We start from the raw sequence: 18,359 nt of genomic DNA on the forward strand, positions 1-18,359 counted from the left end.
GAAGAATGTGGCAGAATGCGTAGTTCACGTCTTTACCAATTCATACACTGTCTTGCTGGAGAAAAGATGTGCCATGCAGATGATCAGTAAAGAATAAGGTGTTTGGGTTGTTGGTTTTTCGGGCTGTATGGCCATGTTCTAGAAGCATTCCCTCCTGATATTTCGGCTGCATCTATGGCAGGCATCCAGTATTTAAAAACTTTAAAATCAGGACAGTAAATAAAGAACACTCAAAAGCAGGGGAATTCCAGACAAGAAATAATCAGGACCAGCTAATCATTTCCCAACAAAGGATTCCCCCACGCAGTAAGAAGCCAGACCTTGAAACTGCTAAGCCATTAAATGCTAATCAAGGTGGCCAATTGCTATCTCAAATAGACAAGAGATCTTTCCCCCATCCTCGACATTCCACAGATATATAAACTCAATTTTCCTAGTTTCCAACAGACCTCACAACCTCTGAGGATGCCTGCCATAGATGTGGGTGAAACGTCAGGAGAGAATGCTTCTGGAACATGGCCTTACAGCCCGGAAAACACACAATACCCCAGTGATTCTGGCCATGACAGCCTTTAACAATAAATACATAAAATCTCTGGGTTCAGCTGAATGTGGCAATCCAACTTTTCACCACGTCAATGTTGTAAGGTGCTGTTGCCCACATAAGTACATACAGAGCGAAACTGAACTTCTTTTGCGGTTTTTTATTACTTAAAAATACTTCTGAAAGTAACAAAACACACTGCTTACATGGAATATGAGTCCTAAAAGCTGTAGTAAGACCACAAAATGGATATTTATTTCTTCTTGGCATATCCAATTCAGCCCAACTGCTTTCCATCACTACTGGCCCAGTGTAAAAGGAAGTAAAAGGTTATTATAGGACGACTGGTGGCAATCTTCCTATGTAGGCTCCATTGTGCTGAATAGACTTTTGATTTTCCCTCCAGAAAACCCATTTTAAGTTATGACAAATTGTCTCTGCAACAGACGATTAAAAATACAGCAGTTCACTTAGGGCTGTCACTTAAAAGGGCATCCAAAGCAAAGCCCCCCCCCCCTCCCCAAATTGGTAATTTAGAACCATCCAGGTTATTTTTGGTTTCCTACCAACATGATGACTTGGCAAGGGGGGGCAGGCTCAAGGCTGGAGGTGGCTTCTGTTGTTTGCCACATTTCCTATTTTTGATGGATTGGCAGAATGTAAGTTCGGACTCTTACCAACAGTCTATTGAACTAGAAAGGATCTGAAGTCCACAAGTGTCTGGTTGTAACAAGTGCTTCCCCTAATAGTTGGCAGCATCTTTAAAACTCTTGTGACTGTGAGAAGCAAAACAAACTAAACTGCAATGCTATCAGTCTTTTTTTTTCTAAGTTGCTACTGTCTGCATAAGTGAGAGAAACTAAGATCTTTCTCCACCAAAACAAGCCAAGTGACCCAGACTTCCCAACAGATGACTTTTAGGTAGACTTTCACACCCTAAGAGGGGAGAAACAACCTGACTTTCAATAGCGATAGGGTACTGGGCATAAATGGAGGAAGCAAGGCACAGCACTCCAGCTGAACTGTTACTAAACTGGTGGAGAGCCCCTCCGTTCTGGACCAACCCATCCGCTGAAAGTATGCCTGATCAATGCAAGACCAAGACAGATACTTGGCATCAGAGCATCTCTTAAAATAAATGGTATGTACTGGGGACGAGCCCAATCCATTTCTCAGATCCGCTTCTTTTTCACTTCTTGGAAATCTTGGCCTGCTTGTGTTTGGGAGGTGCCCATCGGAGACAGAGGGAATCCACTGGAAAAGAGGAAACAACCACACACAAAAAAATCAGTTATTTGGGCAGGACAGAATCAGAGAACTATAGGCTTTAAAGCTCCTAAATGTCATCTAGTCTAACCCAGGCCCTGTTAGAAATAGCAACCTTCCAAGCCTTCACTATTTGTTTGCTAATGTATATATTTGCTAACCTGTATCTATATAAATAAAAATGAAATCTTCGTTTGTGGGATTAACATAACTCAAAACCACTGGATGAACTGACACCAAATTCGGACACAATACACCTATCAGGCCAACAAGTAACCATCACTCATAAAAACACTGAAAAACACATCAGAAGAGACTTAAAAAGCAAAAAAACAAAACAGAAAATGCATTACAACACATGCATAGAACCACATATATACACAAACACACATGTATACACATATATACAGACTGAGCCTCAGCAACGTGTGGCAGGGGAGGCTAGTTGTGTGTGTGTGTAAATACACACACACACACACACACACACATTGAATTGCCAGTTTTGACTGACCTCTTTGGTGTGGGAAGGGCTACAGACATATGATTGTACTGAGCATGTTCAGACTCAAGACTCTTATTTTGTTATTCAGCATGCTTTTGGATTTTAATGTTAGCAGTTCACTTTAGACTTCAATGGAGGTGGATGAAGTATGCTTTTGGACTTCAATTGAAGCAGTTTTGCATTTGGACTCATGCAGGAACAGTTTATATGTCTGCTTTTGGAAGCAGTGAGTACAGTTAAAACAGTTTGGAGTTCCATAAGATGTATACTTAAAGACTTTGGACTATTGATTAAGAATGATGTCCTGTGTTCCCAACACAGGGAAACTACACCCTAACTATAACTGAACTTTAATAAGAAATGTGCCTGTATGCTAAATTAATACAAGATGTTCGTGAGGAAACAAGGTATGCTACTTTTTAAAGACGACTTTGGTTTTTTGGTTTTTTTTCTGGGTGCACATTTTTAAACTAAGAGGTTTTAAGGGCAATTGCAATTTCAATTTCAACTTCAAAGAAACTTTTAAAACTCCGCTAGTTAAGTATATGTTTTTTGTGCAGTGGCATGTCTTTGTCCCTGGCAGTTCAAAGACATAGTTGATCACTCTAACAGCTGAGTTATCTGTGTGCCATTACATGAATGCTTGTGAACATCACTTTTTTCAAAGGGTTGACTTCTAACAAGATCATGCCTTTCCTTGACAAGTGGTTTTCAAAAGGTGGTCTCCAGATGTTCATGGAGATTCACATTCTTTTCAAAAAGATTATGAATGCAATTTTTCCAAAAGGCCTTTTGAAAGGAATTGGAAAGTAAACCAGCAAAGAGTGGTCAAACAGATTACATCACTTTTGGCATGATAGGTGAAGTTGCCTTTTAGCCAAGGTGAGATTACTGATAAATCTCAAAAGGTTATTCACACTGGAAAGATTATATTTAGCAGCCTTCTGTAGGAAGTAGCATATACAAACATAAATCATATGATACTTTGGTGATGTAACAGCAAACTCAAATAAGAAATGTCCTGGTAAATACCTTTTGGCTCTCATAATGTTCTTATTGTTGTTCTAACTACACTGAAAGTGACTGTGATAGAGAGAAGTAAATTATAGTCTTGCAAGTTTTCCATGTGAGCGATCACCAGCCTGGCTTAAACTGGCTCTGTACCAATTTCTTAAAAGAGGCCTGGAGAGGAACCTGGCAACCTCACTGCAGCTCCAATTACATAACTGCCATCTCACCAGTACGTACACGTACACACACACAGGGCCTGGCCACCCCTGGGGAAAACAATAGATCTTTTCAACAAGAGTCAAAATCCGAAACTACTGTAAGTGAAACTCTTGACTTCTTTGACTTTGAACAAGGTGGGTCTGTGTTTGCGTGTAGCTATGCTTGGCAAACTCCATGACCAAGAAAACGAAGCAGAAACAGCTTACAGAACTTACCTGTGTACTCAAGAGGTGGGAATATCATTTTTGTGTTCAGAATTAATACTGTGGACTAATTATGCCTGTCTACGTTCACTCAGCATCATGACTTATGCATCCAACTAATATAAACCAGGGGTAGGGACCCTACAGCACCATTGTGTGCTTGTAAGCCACCCCAAGGCCCTATGGGAGATTTTTTAAAATTGTGTCAGAAGCGACTTGAAAAAACTGTGTGTTGCTTCTGGTGTGAGAGAATTGGCCATCTGCAGAGACGTTACCCAAGGGACGCCCCAGATGTTTTACCATCCTGTGGGAGGCTTCTCTCATCTCTCTGAATGGGGAGCTGGAGCTGACAGACAGGGGCACACCCTGCCTTGTGAATTTGAACCAGCACCCTTCAGGTCAGCAGTTCAGCCGGCACAAGGGTTTAACCCACTGCACCACTACAGATCTCTATGGGAGATGGCGGTGGGGTATAAATAAAAGATGATGATGATGATTATTATTATTACAGAAATTTCTGGGTTCTTATCAGTATCATATACATTAACTGGCTACTGTAAAAATCTGCTTAATAATCAGAATCTTTAACATCACTGTCATTGCATCTGGAGAAATAAGACTGAAACTCACAGAAGATTGTGCTAAAATATAAATCAGGTGCTGCTAGATTCCTTTTCCCTTCCTACGATCGCTTTTTCCATTTTATAGTGCAATAGAATAAGGTGTTTTTTTCTTTGAAACACGTATCAATACTATATTGTACTATACCACTATACTGTAATACTATTAGTACTATTACATGTAATATGACATATAAATTATATTGTATTATCATTAGTATCACATTGTATTACATAATATTATCAATATTATATGTCTATACAATATATTATTAGCACAGCACTATATTAGTATTATATATTACTATATCGTACTATACCACTATATTGTAATAGTATTACTAATATTACATGTAATATAAAATATATAATTATTATATTATATTAGTATTATATTGTATTACATCATAATAATAATATTATCAATATTATATGTGTATACAATATATTACAATATTAGCACATATAAAATATAGCAACTCTGAGAACTTAGGAGGAATATTCTACTTGTTGTGACTTCCAATTTCATGGCAAAATTGTGATCTTGATTATCTAAAAGTGCAAAACTGGCTGAGAATCAACACATGAAAAAAACCGGTGCTGTCTGTAATATCTAGCCAGGGTCTTCTCAAAAGCAGTCCCCACCAGGACTAGTCTGTCTCCTAAGGATCTCTTCTTCCACCCTACCATCCCATTTTCCTCCCTGTAGCACCTGTGATGGGAGGCTTCTTGTACTGGGCGCTTTTGAGGTGCTCCTCAACCAGCTTGGGGGTGACACAGATGACATGCTGGCCCTTCCAGTACTTCACCATGTTCAGCGATTGAAGAGTACTGATGATGTCATTTTGCGTGATGCTTGTCATCTGGCTGTGCCGAGGGCCACAAAGCAAAAGAAAACGAGGGGGGGAAGCATTAAAAAAAGTGCAAAATAAAGGAAGCTTATATGTAAGTAGTTTTCACAGCAGGGCTACATAAAGTTTGCTCAAACCTCCTCATAATACAATACCACAGGAGCGTTCTCACCTGAGATCTTTGATGGAGAGCGTCCCCCGGAAATCCCGTAGGATTTCCAGCAGCACCCACGACCAGTAACTACGGTAGCTCAGCTTGCCGAGATCCGAAAGGGGCTTTTCTGGAGAGCCAACTGTACTTTCCAACTTTGATAGTTCATAGCCTGAGGAAGAAGAGGTTTAGGATCAAGGCCTGAGAGATCACACTTCAGAATCCAAGCATCTCAAGATCTATTCCTGGTTCATGGCCCTTTAGGAAAAAGCTTAACATGTAATATTTATATTTCAAAGATTATTTTTGATAGAAGGTCTAGCTCACTCTCCTCACTATATGTACAGAAGCAGGGGAAGTAAATTATGTCAGATTAGTTGTAGTCAAATACAAAAGAACATGTAACAGAGGCAGAAAGAGACTGCCTTTATATCTTGCAAGCATAACTGATTGGGAAACTGATAGTCTATATCATATTTTGACTGACAGGAAGCTTACTGAAAGCAATGAGGAACTTTCCATAACCACGCCTCTGGTACGGTGGTAAGGTGAGGATGCAGGCCACGTTGTTGCCATCTGGCGATTCTTTCTCCTAGAAATAAAAAAGCAAATCAAGGTAGTAAAGAAAAAAGAAAAAAGGAGGAAGCAAGAAACATGCCATGGCACGCAAAATCGCAATGTTTGTTATATAAGGAAAGAAACATGTCAACCAGCAGGTATTACGCCTCGTAGTCTCAGAGAAAGAAATGAGACAAAGAAGCTTCCTCTTTTCGCTTAATCGTGACTGCCTCTTTTTCTCATACTGTCTCCCGAAGTAGCCAAAATAATGAATTTCCTAATTTGCCCTTCCTGTCTTAGTCAGTTTTCTTTTTCTACTGAATTCTAACAAATTGTAACCCATTTATACTACACTTGCATGCCATATGAAAAGAGGTATATAAATGCATAACTAAACTAATAATATTTCTAGTTCTTGAAGCTGCAGTGACATGCTTTAGAGGGGTAAAAAATGGCAAAGCAAATTTCCAATAAATAATGTAGATATACTCCCAATAGGGCCCCCTTTGGAGGAGCAGCAGGTTAAACTGCTGAGCTGCTGAGTTTGCTGACCCAAATGTTGGCAGTTTGAATCCAGGGAGCAGGGTGAGCTCCCGCTGTTAGGCCTAGCTTCTGCCAACCTAGTAGTTCGAAAACATGCAAATGTGAGTAGGTATCGTTTTGGTAGGAAAGTAATGGCGCTCAATGCAGTCATGCCAGCCACATGACCTTGGAGGCGTCTCTTCAGCTTAGAAAAAGAGGTGAGCACCACCTCCCAGAGTTGGACACAACTAGACTTAATGTCAGGGCAAAGGTTTACCTTTTTACTCTCAATAGGGTTTCTAGACATTAAAAAGGAACAAACATTTGGCAAAGGGATAACAAATTAAAGAAATGGTTTGAAACCGATAAGAGACCTCCAAAACACCTAGAGACCCAAAGGTTGGGAACCACTGGGCTGGAGAAACACAAAGGAAAATACTGACCAAATGGTATATAGACACATAATTAAATCAACCACAAAATTATGTTGGTACAGATGTGGAGAAACTGGCTCCTACATGCATATGTGGCGAGAATGTGACAAATTACAAAAATTCTATAACAAGGTAAAGAAGGAAATAAAAGAATTAATAGGGCATAAACTGGAGTTGAATAAAAAAAATCTTCACTCAGGAAGTAGATAGGAACAAAAACATTAAAGCCTGGGCACAAATTATAAAATATATGACAGTCACCTCCAAAGCAATGGTAGCTTTGGGCTGGAAAGAACATAGAAAGTGGGAAGTCAAAAATGGTTAGAATATTTAGCAGACTTCATGCTTCAGGATGACATATTTCAAAGGAGAAGCAAATGCACATCAGGCCGAATCAAGAAGAACTGGAATCTGAAATGGGGAAGACTAATAGAAAAAGGAAAAAGTAAAAGAGAAAAAACTGAACCATTCTTTCCGCACAATTGATTAACTAAAATAATATTTGAATGAAGGAAAGTACTGTTCCTGGAGGGTGGGGGAAAATATTAATAGACACAGGTGGGAGATAAATGTGGAATCAGCAATGTTAAGAAAATTAAGAGAATATCATTTTGTTTGTCTTATGGAGTAAATGAACTTGAGATTATTCTACCTGTGTTTCCAATAAAGAAAAAACAAAAAACAGGGGCAATTTTAGGTCTTTATAGTCCAAGGAGGTGAAAGAAGCTGAATGGACTTAAGAGTGGTGCCACACACAGCTTTTTCCTGCTCACCTCCATGGCAGGGGCAAAATACATTTCATACAACAGACAAATCTATCACTGCATTATTCAGCTTGTTTTGTTGAATAATTTAGTTTTGAAGTACAGGAGAGGAAGGACTAGGGTGTTTATCCTCCTTCTTATATGTCTTCTGAAATACAGCTAGAATGTGGGATACCCCAACCCCACAGACCCAAAGCCAAGCCAGCACCTTGGAAAAGTAGCCCACAATATGGGCGCCTTGTCTGTCAACCTCGGTGAGGATGTAGAAGATGAAGGGCTCCACGTCGAAGTAGAGGGTCTTGTGGTCTAAGAAAAGTTTGGCCAAGAGACACAAATTCTGGCAGTAAATCTGTTGGAGGAAAAACAAGCGCAAGTAAAGACACAGATATCTAGGATAGAAACAAAAACAGTAAAAAGGAGACAAGCAGAAACAAATAGAAGTTTCTGAATATCCAAACAGCAAATGAAATATGAAAAACACTAAGTCTGGGAGAGAAAAGTCCCATGTCTGGTTAATAACTAGTCGGGGTCCTGTGCGGTGAGGGACTGGTTTCTTATCTGGAGAGCAGTGGTTCTGCTTGACAGTTTGACAGAAATTAGAATCTTCCCATATAGCAGACTGGTTAATAGTGCTCACAGACAACAAAAGCAACAACTGACAGAGAAACAGCAACTGCAGTGAGCCCTTACCTTGTGGTCTTTGCCATCCACCTCATACACAGAAATATTATTTTTCCGGTAGATCTCCTTCCCTGGGGGTTGCCGCCACTGGCACTGTCCCTGAGTAAGAGAAAGAGCAACAATCACCCAAGAAATCCAGGTATCTAATGTTTATCAACTCCTCTCTATATTTAAGCTTTTGGGCTCTCAACACAAGAAATGAACAGGCTATTATAAATTATGAGTTACAATCTTATGAGCTACTACAATCATTATTCAAATTGGAGAAATTCTATAACAAAAGACCCTCCTCAAAAATGCACAGCAGAGTTCTTTTTCTTGAAAAAGAATACCGGGAACCCGATAAAGAGGACAGAATGGACTCTATATGAAAACTACGAAAAGGAAATAAATAAATAAGAGGAACATTATGAAGTGGATATAATGGAAATATCATTGAGGACACAACACCTGATGGAGAGATGGAAGTCAATTTTTATCTTTTATTTTTTTATTTTTTTTCCTTGTTTTTGTGTGTGTTTTTTATATATTTGTATTTTCTGGTGGACTTGGGGGTAGGGGGATGTACTTCTTATTTTTTTCCTACTTTCCTATCATCTTTTTAAATATTCTTCCTCTTTTGATGTTATTCTTAAAATCTTAATAAAAACTATTATTAAAAAAAATGCACAGCAGAGTAACTTATCAGCAGCAGCAGCGTGAGCCACCATCAGTAGCTCAAAGTGATAAAAAGAACAAAAACACACAGGCCAATGTTATATCTTCCTTAGGCAGCTTTTCTTTGTAGCAAAATAATATGGTTCCACTATTTACAAAAACTAGGTTTCCATAACACAAATAAACAAATACACAGTAGCTTTACACACAGCAGCCTTCACACTGGAGCTTTCTCACATGAGGCATCTCTCACACAGAGGTTTACCTCACACTCCTCAAGACGACACTAGCTTTGGCCCACTAACTCTAACAGGCTTTGGCCTACTCACTCTCTCAGTGCTTGACTCACCCTTTTGTAATCAAAAATACCCAGTTAATTTTTAATATTTCTGACAAAATAGGCCCTGAAGTTCCTTATGTCTTTAGAATGGCTCACCAAAAGATTACTTAAAGAGGTAGATCTGTTGATACCCAACAACCCTGCAAATTGGTTCTCCATAAGGTCTTTCAGGATCACCCTATTCCGTATGTATTTCCCCTGCTCTACCATTCAACACCCCTCAACAACTGTGAGAGCAGCCCTGCCCCTTGCGTACAAGATGGTAGCGGTAAGTCTTCTCAAACTTCATGTACTTGAGGCAGTACTCGCAGATCCACAGCTTGGGCTGTTTTCCGTAATCTTCTGGGAATGGCGAAAAATACCATGCATCAATCTCAAAGTTTCCAATGTGGATCTTGTCTACATATTTCACCTTGGTGATCTGAGGAGAAAGAACAAGAGCTAGGAGTCTTGGAACACAGCTATACCCTCTCTAGGAAACAACCTGGAACGTGTATTAGGAAACACTCACAGCTTCATGCTCCTTTTCCAAAGCTGCAGTGGTGGGATCCATCTCAGCATAGGTCTGCAATGCAAGAAAACAGCTAAGTGACAATAAAGTTAATTTAAGTACTCCTGCTTCATTCTCCCTCTTTCACATACATACATCTTCCATCATCATGTTCTAGATATGCAGGATTTTTCTATCTCTGGACTGAGGTACAACACATAATTCTGCCTTCCCAGCCACCTCTCAGACAGCATTACCTTTTGCACATGGTTGATTTCATCATGTTTGCGCTTTTGGTTGCGAGTGATTTTGCGCTCTGGCTGCTCAGACAATTCATTCATGTACTGGTCGGTGTTTTTCTGCACCGCATCTTTGACTGTCTTGGTGAGGGCCAGGCGGTTTTTATCTACCCACTCATCCAGGCGACGGTTAACTGTGATTGTTAGGAAGTGGAAAGAGAAAGCCTTTTAATTACAATTTACCTATTTTTGATAGCGTGTTGTCCTATCAGTAACATGCGCAAATGTGAAAAATATGAGTACAACATGGGGCCTCCAGCTTCTGAAGATCAAGTTAGAAATCTGGTCCAGAGTTTTCTCTATATTAGCCTCAAAGGAGAATATGTTACCTCCAGAAATATACAAAAATGATTAATGTATTCTACTGTTTACACAGGTTTCTATTTTATTAGTAGTTCTACTATGATTTCACATGAATGTGGATCTTATACAATAATAGCTCTTCACAAGAAAGGCTTTAAGAGCATTCCAAGTAAGTTTGCTGGACGTGCTATTTAAAATTTATTCTCATCATTTACAGATGAAACTAGAATTGACAGATAAACAAAATACAAGATAATAAGAAACATCATTGGAAGAGACTATATGGGCCATCTAGTCCAACACTTGACCATACAGGAAAAGCACAATCGAAGTACCCCTGACAAAAGGCCACCCAGCCTCTGTTTAAAAGCCTTCAAGAAAGGAGCTTCCATTGCACTCCGAGGCATAGAGTTCCCTCTTTGAACAGCTGTTCTTACAGTCAGGAAGTTCTTCCTAGTATTCAGGTGAAATCTCCTTTCCATTTGAACCCACTGCTCTGAGTCCTAGTCTCCAGGCAGCAGAATATAAGCCTGGTTCCTCTTTCTTATAACAGCCTTTCAAATATTTAAACAAGGTGGTTATGTCTCCTCTCAATCTTCTCTTCTGCCAGTCGCTCCTCATAGGGCTTTTTTATGCCTCACAGGGCAAAACGAAGAAATAGTTTGGGGTTTTTTGTATCAGGAGAGTCTTGAGAAACTGCAAGTCGCTTCTGGTGTGAGAGAATTGCTCATCTGCAAGGATATTTCCCAGGGGACACCCGGATGTTTTACCATCCTCTAGGAGGCTTCTCTCATGTCCCCACATGGGAACCTGGAGCTGACAGATGGGAGCTTACCCTGCTCCCCAGATTCGAACCGCCAACCTTTAGTCAGCAGTTCTGCCGGCACAAGGGTTTAACCCATTGCACCACAGGGAGCTTCTTGTTTAATTTTAAAAGAACATTAGCAAGTTTAAGTAACTCCTCCCAGTCAACTCTGTCTTGTGTAGTTCAGTCTTTGGATGTTATTTTCCCACTCCATATTTCTGTTCTCCTAACCTATCTGTGTATACAGATCAAATTCCATGAAGGATAGCTATGCCCTATCAAAACACAATCTATCAAAACACATCCATTCAAAACAGCAACTTGTGATGGGTGGATTCAGAGCAATTTTTAAGGAAAGCCAAATATAATCAAAGGACCGTAAAACCCCTGGACTAGACAAGACACCACCATCTCTTCCAACTCAATGGTTCTGTGATGATCTCCCCAACCACATTAGTGTATGTAAAGAAACCCACAGCACTCACATCCAACATAGTGTACGTAAAATTCCTCCCTGGCTTCTTGTTCATTTATTCGCGACTGGATCACCTCTGCAGAATCTAGAAGAGAAGCAACTATCAGTATGGTATAGAGTATTGAAGCAAAGAACAATTAGAGCTGTCACCAATTCACCTTGACATTTTATTATTTATTTATTTATTTATTTACTGCACTTGTAGACCGCCGTTCTCAGCCCTAGGGCGACTCATGGCGGTGTACAACAAAAACATTCATTATCAAGCTGCAAGACTGAAAAAGATATGAGAAAACTGGGCAAAGTTATACTTCTATACAAACTGTCAAAAAGAGAGTATTATGGATAATATGTTGTGGTTGCTGGGATTTATAGTTCACCTACAATAAAAGAGCACTCTGAACCCCACCAATGATAGAATTGGGCCAAACTTCCCACACAGAGACCCCCCATGACAAACAGAAAATACTGGAGGGATTTGAGATGAAGTGACAGCGATTTAGGGGAGATGTAGTTCACCTCCATCCGAAGAGCACTGTGAATCCAAACGACTATGCTAAAGAGATTCCTAAGACCATCAGAAATATGTGTTTTCTGGGTTGTTGTAGGTTTTTCCGGGCTATATGGCCATGTTCTTGAGGCAATTTTTCTCCTGACGTTTCGCCTGCATCTATGGCAAGCATCCTCAGAGGTAGTGAGGTCTGTTGGAAGTAGGAAAAATGGGTTTATATATCTGTGGAATGACCAGGGTGAGACAAAGGACTTTTGTCTGCTGGAGCTAGGTGTGAATGTTTCAGCTGATCACCTTGATTTGCATTCAGTGGCTTGGAAGCGCCTGGGGGGAATCTTTTGTTGAGAGTAATTTCATGTGCCTGTTTGTTTCCCCTTATGTGTTTTCTGAGGGTCTTTGGTGAGCCCTCTGAAACCCCCTCGCGACCCCCTCAGGGGCCCCAACTCTCAGGTTGAGAAACACTGCCCTAAAGGGAGGGAGGGGAGGCGGGACTCACGCCAGGTCCCGTCCGCGCGCCGGCACAGGTACGTCTCCCCGATCTCCACAGCGACCTCGGCCTCGCGGGGCCCCGGCGACGAAGGCGGGTGGTTGGAGTCGGCGTTGTCGCCGGGCCCCGGCGGCGCCGCCTCTTCCTCGTCCTCCCGTTGCGACTCCGATTCGGGAGGGCTCTCCCTGTCTCCCCCTCCTCCTCCTCCTCCTTCTCCGCCGCCCTCATCAGGAGCCGAGGCTTCTTCGCCGGCGACAGGCCTCGCAGCCGCTGCCATGACGACCGCCACCGCGAGAACTCCCTCTCTCCCGTGGCACCGCGAGAACACACCAACGGGCCTCCAAACTTTTGCCAAGGCCTCAAACCGGAAGTCACTTCTCCGGCCTGAATCGCTTTCTGAGGAAGAGCGGGAGAGCGGAGGAAACGTCGAGGGGGCGGCGCGCGAATGTGACGTTGCCGCGCGGCACAACTCTCGCGAGAAGATCGGCACCTGTTGCTAGGAGACACGAAATCCTCAGTGGCCCTCTCTTTTTCGCTTGGTTAGGCCTCAACCTCGGTGGGAAACCCTTTTGAGGACCGACAAGTCGCAGGTTCGAACCCGGGGAGAGCGCGGATGAGCTCCCTCTGTCAGCTCCAGCTCCCCATGCAGGGACATGAGAGAAGCCTCCCACAAGGATAGTAAAACATCAAAACATCCGGGCGTCCCCTGGGCAACGTCTTTGCCGACGGCCAATTCTCTCACACCAGAAACGACTTGCAGTTTCTTCAGTCACTCCTGACACAGAAAAAAACAACCCACAAACAAACAAAACCTGACATGCCAAACATGATGGAATCTGATTGACCAATCTTTGTTTTGCCGACGGCCAATTCTCTCACACCAGAAACGACTTGCAGTTTCTTCAGTCACTCCTGACACGGAAAAAAACAACCCACAAAAAAAACCTGACATGTCAAACATGATGGAATCTGATTGACCACTCTTTGTTGGCACTCCTAAACAGGAATGGTTTACTGGGTTGGTTTGTTGTAGGTTTTTTCGGACTTTAGGGCCATGTTCTAGAGGCATTCTCTCCTGACGTTTCGCCTGCATCTATGGCAAGCATCCTCAGAGGTAGTGAGGTCTGTTGGAACTAGGAAAAAGGGTTTATATATCTGTGGAATGGCTGGGGTGGGACAAAGGACTCTTGTCTGCTGGAGCTAGGTGTGAATGTTTCAACTGACCACCTTGTTGAGCATTTGATTGCCTGGCAGTGCCTGGAACAATATTTTGTTGCGAGGTGATTAGATGTCCAATGTATTGTCGGAGGCTTTCATGGCTGAAATCACTAGGTTCTTGTAGGTTTTTTTTGGGCTATAGGGACATGTGCTAGAGGCATTTCTCCTGACGTTTCGCCTGCATCTATGGCAAGCATCCTCACTACCTCTGAGGATGCTTGCCATAGATGCAGGCGAAACGTCAGGAGAAATGCCTCTAGAACATGGCCCTATAGCCCGAAAAAACCTACAAGAACCTAGTGATTAGATGTCCTTGTTTGTTTCCTCTCTGTTGTTGTGCTGTTCTAATTTTAGAGTTTTTTTTAATACTGGTAGCCAGATTTTGTTCATTTTCATGGTTTCCTCCTTTCTGTTGAAATTGTCCACATGCTTGTGGATTTCAACGGCTTTTGTGTGTAGTCTTACCCATTGACATTTCTATGGCAATATCAATCAAAAATAGTTTATTGTACGGGCCCAAGGCCATGACAAAAAGCACCATACGCGCACAATAGTACCCTCAGAGTACAGGCACCAAAGATGCTAAACAGAACCATGATTTGCTCCCACAACAAAAACAATGGAAGTTAATAGTTAAAATACATTTTAGGAGAGGATCCAGTTAACTCTTAGAACAGTGGTTCTCAACCTGGGGTCCCCAGATGTTTTTGGCCTACAACTCCCAGAAATCCCAGCCAGTTTACCAGCTGTTAGGTTTTCTGGGAACTGAAGGCCAAAAACATCTGGGGACCCCAGGTTGAGAACCACTGCCATAGAATCTCCTTGGCAGTTGATAGCAATTTTATCTAACTCTGTCTTTCTGATCTTTTTTGCAGAGCGAGCAAAAAGGGCTACTTTGTAAGTTACAAAGTCATTTGTATCGCTCAGCAGAAACCGCACTGTTTTTGCAATAGAGTTTCCTTCATCTTGTGTCAGAAAACAATAGGCACCCTAATGAAATTCTTCTATACACAGGGTGGCCAGCTGATAGAACCTGCCCTTAAAATTTTCAGCAGTCAAGTGTAGTCTTACATGGTGGTTGTTGGAGTGGTCCAGCATTTCTGTGTTCTCAAGTAATATGCTGTGTCCGGGTTGGTTCATCAGATGCTCTGCTATGGCTGACTTCTCTGGTTGAAATAGTTTGCAGTGCCTCAGAGGTGTCTTGCCACAGATGCAGGCGAAACGTCAGGAGAGAATGCTTCTAGAACATGACCCTACAGCCCGAAAAACCTATAAGAACCCAGTGATTCCAACCTTCGACAATACAAGGAATGGTTTAGTTGCAGATTATTTTCAAGGGGTCCAGGTTAGACTAGAAGACATTTAAGAGCTTTCAAGCCTATAGTTCTTAAGATTAAGCAGCTGAGTGGGGAAAGGAAAGGGCCTGAGGCTGTTAGGAATGGTGGGAGTTGAAGTCCAGAACACCTGGAGGGCCCAAGTTGGCTTATGTACAAGAGGTAAACCAGACACAAAAGTGAGATGTTAAAACAATAATTTAACTACTTATTGTTCAATACTATATTTAATAAACACAGTAATAAATAATTAGTAAAATGCCTCTTATTAAATACTAGCCATCTTCTGCAATGCGTTGCTGTGGCCCAGTCTGTGTTTATGTGATTTGTGTGTGTATATATATGTGTGTTTGTGCATGTATATATATGTGTGTGTGTGGGTGTGTGGTTTTGTGCATGCGTTGTAATTTTTTTTTGGCTTTTAAGTCACTTCTGCTGTGTTTTTCAGTGTTTTTATGAGTGATGGTCAGTTGTTGGCCTGATACATGTATTGTGTTCAAATTAGGTATCAATTTGTCCAGTGGTTTTTGAGTTATGTTAATCCCACAAACGAACATTACATTTTTATTTATATAGATTCTTTAGTATTGAATGTTTCCTTTGACCAGAAGCTGGCCACTTGGAGTGCCTCTGGTGTGGCTGTGAGAAGGTCCTCCGTTGTGCATGTGGCAGGGCTCAGGCTGCATTGTAGAAGGTGGTCTGTGGTTTGCTCTCCCCAACACTGGCATGGCGTGGACTCCACTCTGTAGCCTCATTTCTTAAGATCGGCTCTGCATCTCGTGGTGCCAAATCGCAGCCTGTTCAGTGCCTTCCAAGTTGTCCAGTCTTCTGTGTGCCCAAGAGGGAGTCTCTCATCTGTTATCAGCCACTGATTGAGGTTCTGGGTTTTTACCTGCCACTTTTGGACTCTCGTTTTCTGAGGTGCTCCTGCGAGTATCTCTGTAGATCTTAGGAAGCTGTTTCTTGATTTAAGGCAATGGCATACTGGCTGATATGAGAACAGAAGACAGGCCAGAGATGTCCATGCCTTCATCCTTTCATTGCTAGTTGCTACTTCCCAGTGGATATCAGATACCAGCTAAATAGTGTAATTTTTCCAGCGGTGTTGGGCATAGACATCCTGTGATAATGCGGTATGTTTCATTAAGAGCCACATCCACTGTTTTAACGTGGTGAGATGTATTCCACACTGGGCATGCGTTTTTGGCAGCAGAAGAGCAAAGCGTAAGGACAGATGTCTCCACTGTGTCTGGTTGCAATCTCCAGGTTGTGCCAGTCTTCTTTTGCATGATGTTATTTCTAGCACCCAGTGTTTGCTTGATATTCAAGGAGTGCTTCTTATAAGTCAGAGCACAGTCCAGAGTGACTCCCAGGTATTTGGATGTGCTGCAACGCTCCAGTCCTATTCATTTCCAGGCAATCCTCAGAGCTTGAGATGCTTATCTGTTCTTAATATGAAAAGCAGATGTCTATGTTTTAGATGTATTAGGAACCTGCTAGTTTTCCCTGTAATAGGCAATAAGAGCACCTAAAGCTTCAGAGGGCTTCTGTTCAATCATCTCAAAGCTGCTTGAGCGGTGATGGCACGATCGTCAGCATACATGTAACTCTGTCCCTTTACAGTTGTGCAAATATTAAACATTGATGGAGCAGGCTAGCTCTCTTGAGGCAGGAAGTTTAGTACAATGCCAAGTTTTTAACTTTGTGGTTTTTTAAAAATTATACATTAGAACTGTATTCAATTTGCTTCTGACATGATAAATAGCATCAAATATTTAATAACTATACTAAATACTGTTAAAATATAAAAGAAATATTAAAAACAATATTTTTTTTCAATCCCAAAATGAAAGGTAAATTATTTGCTGTGTAATACTATTCATATGAAATATTTAATAGTACTGAATATTTAATCAATATCACTATGTTCTGGAACAGCTGTTCCAGGAGCTCCAGATTTATTTGCTGTGTTTAAATGTTTGTATGCAATCCCATGCTTGGGATTTTGCAGCAGGGGGTTTCCCGTTATAATTTGCATTTATAGGATAAGCCACCTGCCAATTATAGTTAGGATTCCTGGTCCCGCCCCTTTTTTGCTTTTTGGACGGAAGGGAGCCTTTTCCAGTCAGTCACAGCAAGGTTAGCCAATGTATAGGATGTGTTTACTTCCCCTGTACAAAGGCTTCAACCTTTAAGAGCTCCAAGGAAAGAACGCCAGGGAAGCATTCCCACAGCTTTAAGGGTCTCCTAAGAACTCCAGGGATTCCTTCCTACAGCCTTGGGAGTTTCCAGAAAGACAGCCAATTCTAAAGAACATCCATTGCCTGTCTGGTAGGTCCTCTCTGTGTTTCGAGAAGCAGTTCGGCCTGGCAGAGGAGCCCACACCAGTGGGGTTTGGATTTTAGTTAGCCTTGGGAGAAGTTAAAAAGGGGAATTTTCCTTTGAAGAAAGTTATGCGGACAAGTTTGAGAGAACTGATACTTTACCAAGAAAGCTTTACAATTTCTGTTTGATTCATTAATAAAAGTGTTTGTTGTACCTTTTAAGCCATTTGAAGATTCCTTCTGTAAAGGAAGCCTCTTGAGAACTTTTCCTAGGGTCCCTGGCTTCCCGCTGGGTAAAGGTTACACATCCTATATCTAAAGTCAACTAGCTATAGGCCCAGCGGTGACAGAACACACTAATTTTAAAAATAAAATCTTAAAATAAATGAAAACATTTACATCTGTCAATTCAAAAAATTAAAACATAATTAAAGTAATCTAGTTGCTGAATTCTAAGACAGATTCTAAGACAGTTGATCAGAAAATACACACTAATTTCAATGACACCGACAAAAGATACATATCCCCTGCGACATATCCCCTTTTTAGAAATGTTTATATAGAAAAAAATTGCATCTTTGAATTGAAGCAATACAGTATTTAAACAAAACGAAGTTATTAAATGCATTGAAAAAACTAAAAAACACAACTAAATGTAATGTCATGAGGTGGCAAAATATTTGAAGGAGAGGAAGATAAACAATATAAAATGAACAAAAATACTGTAGATATAACTTTTAATTTATATAAAATCAAGAGTTTTTAATGAATCAGAAAAAACGCTGTATAC

General features: G+C 41.2%; 1 protein-coding gene across 1 annotated transcript; it reads right to left on the bottom strand.

Moving 5' to 3' along the window:
* Positions 1 to 689: 689 nt before the first annotated feature.
* On the bottom strand, positions 690 to 13,136 carry KAT8 (lysine acetyltransferase 8). The gene is made up of 11 exons (XM_060780185.2): positions 12,703 to 13,136; positions 11,706 to 11,780; positions 10,071 to 10,246; positions 9,835 to 9,888; positions 9,580 to 9,744; positions 8,336 to 8,425; positions 7,854 to 7,994; positions 5,866 to 5,959; positions 5,389 to 5,539; positions 5,078 to 5,232; positions 690 to 1,798 (listed from the first exon to the last, which is right to left on the bottom strand). The coding sequence occupies exons 1-11, from the start codon at positions 12,968 to 12,970 to the stop codon at positions 1,734 to 1,736; spliced, it is 1,434 nt and encodes a 477-aa protein (XP_060636168.2). The 5' UTR covers positions 12,971 to 13,136; the 3' UTR covers positions 690 to 1,733.
* Positions 13,137 to 18,359: the final 5,223 nt, after the last annotated feature.

This window comes from Anolis sagrei, chromosome 6 (genome assembly GCF_037176765.1).
Source record: "Anolis sagrei isolate rAnoSag1 chromosome 6, rAnoSag1.mat, whole genome shotgun sequence".
Lineage (NCBI taxonomy): Eukaryota > Metazoa > Chordata > Lepidosauria > Squamata > Dactyloidae > Anolis > Anolis sagrei.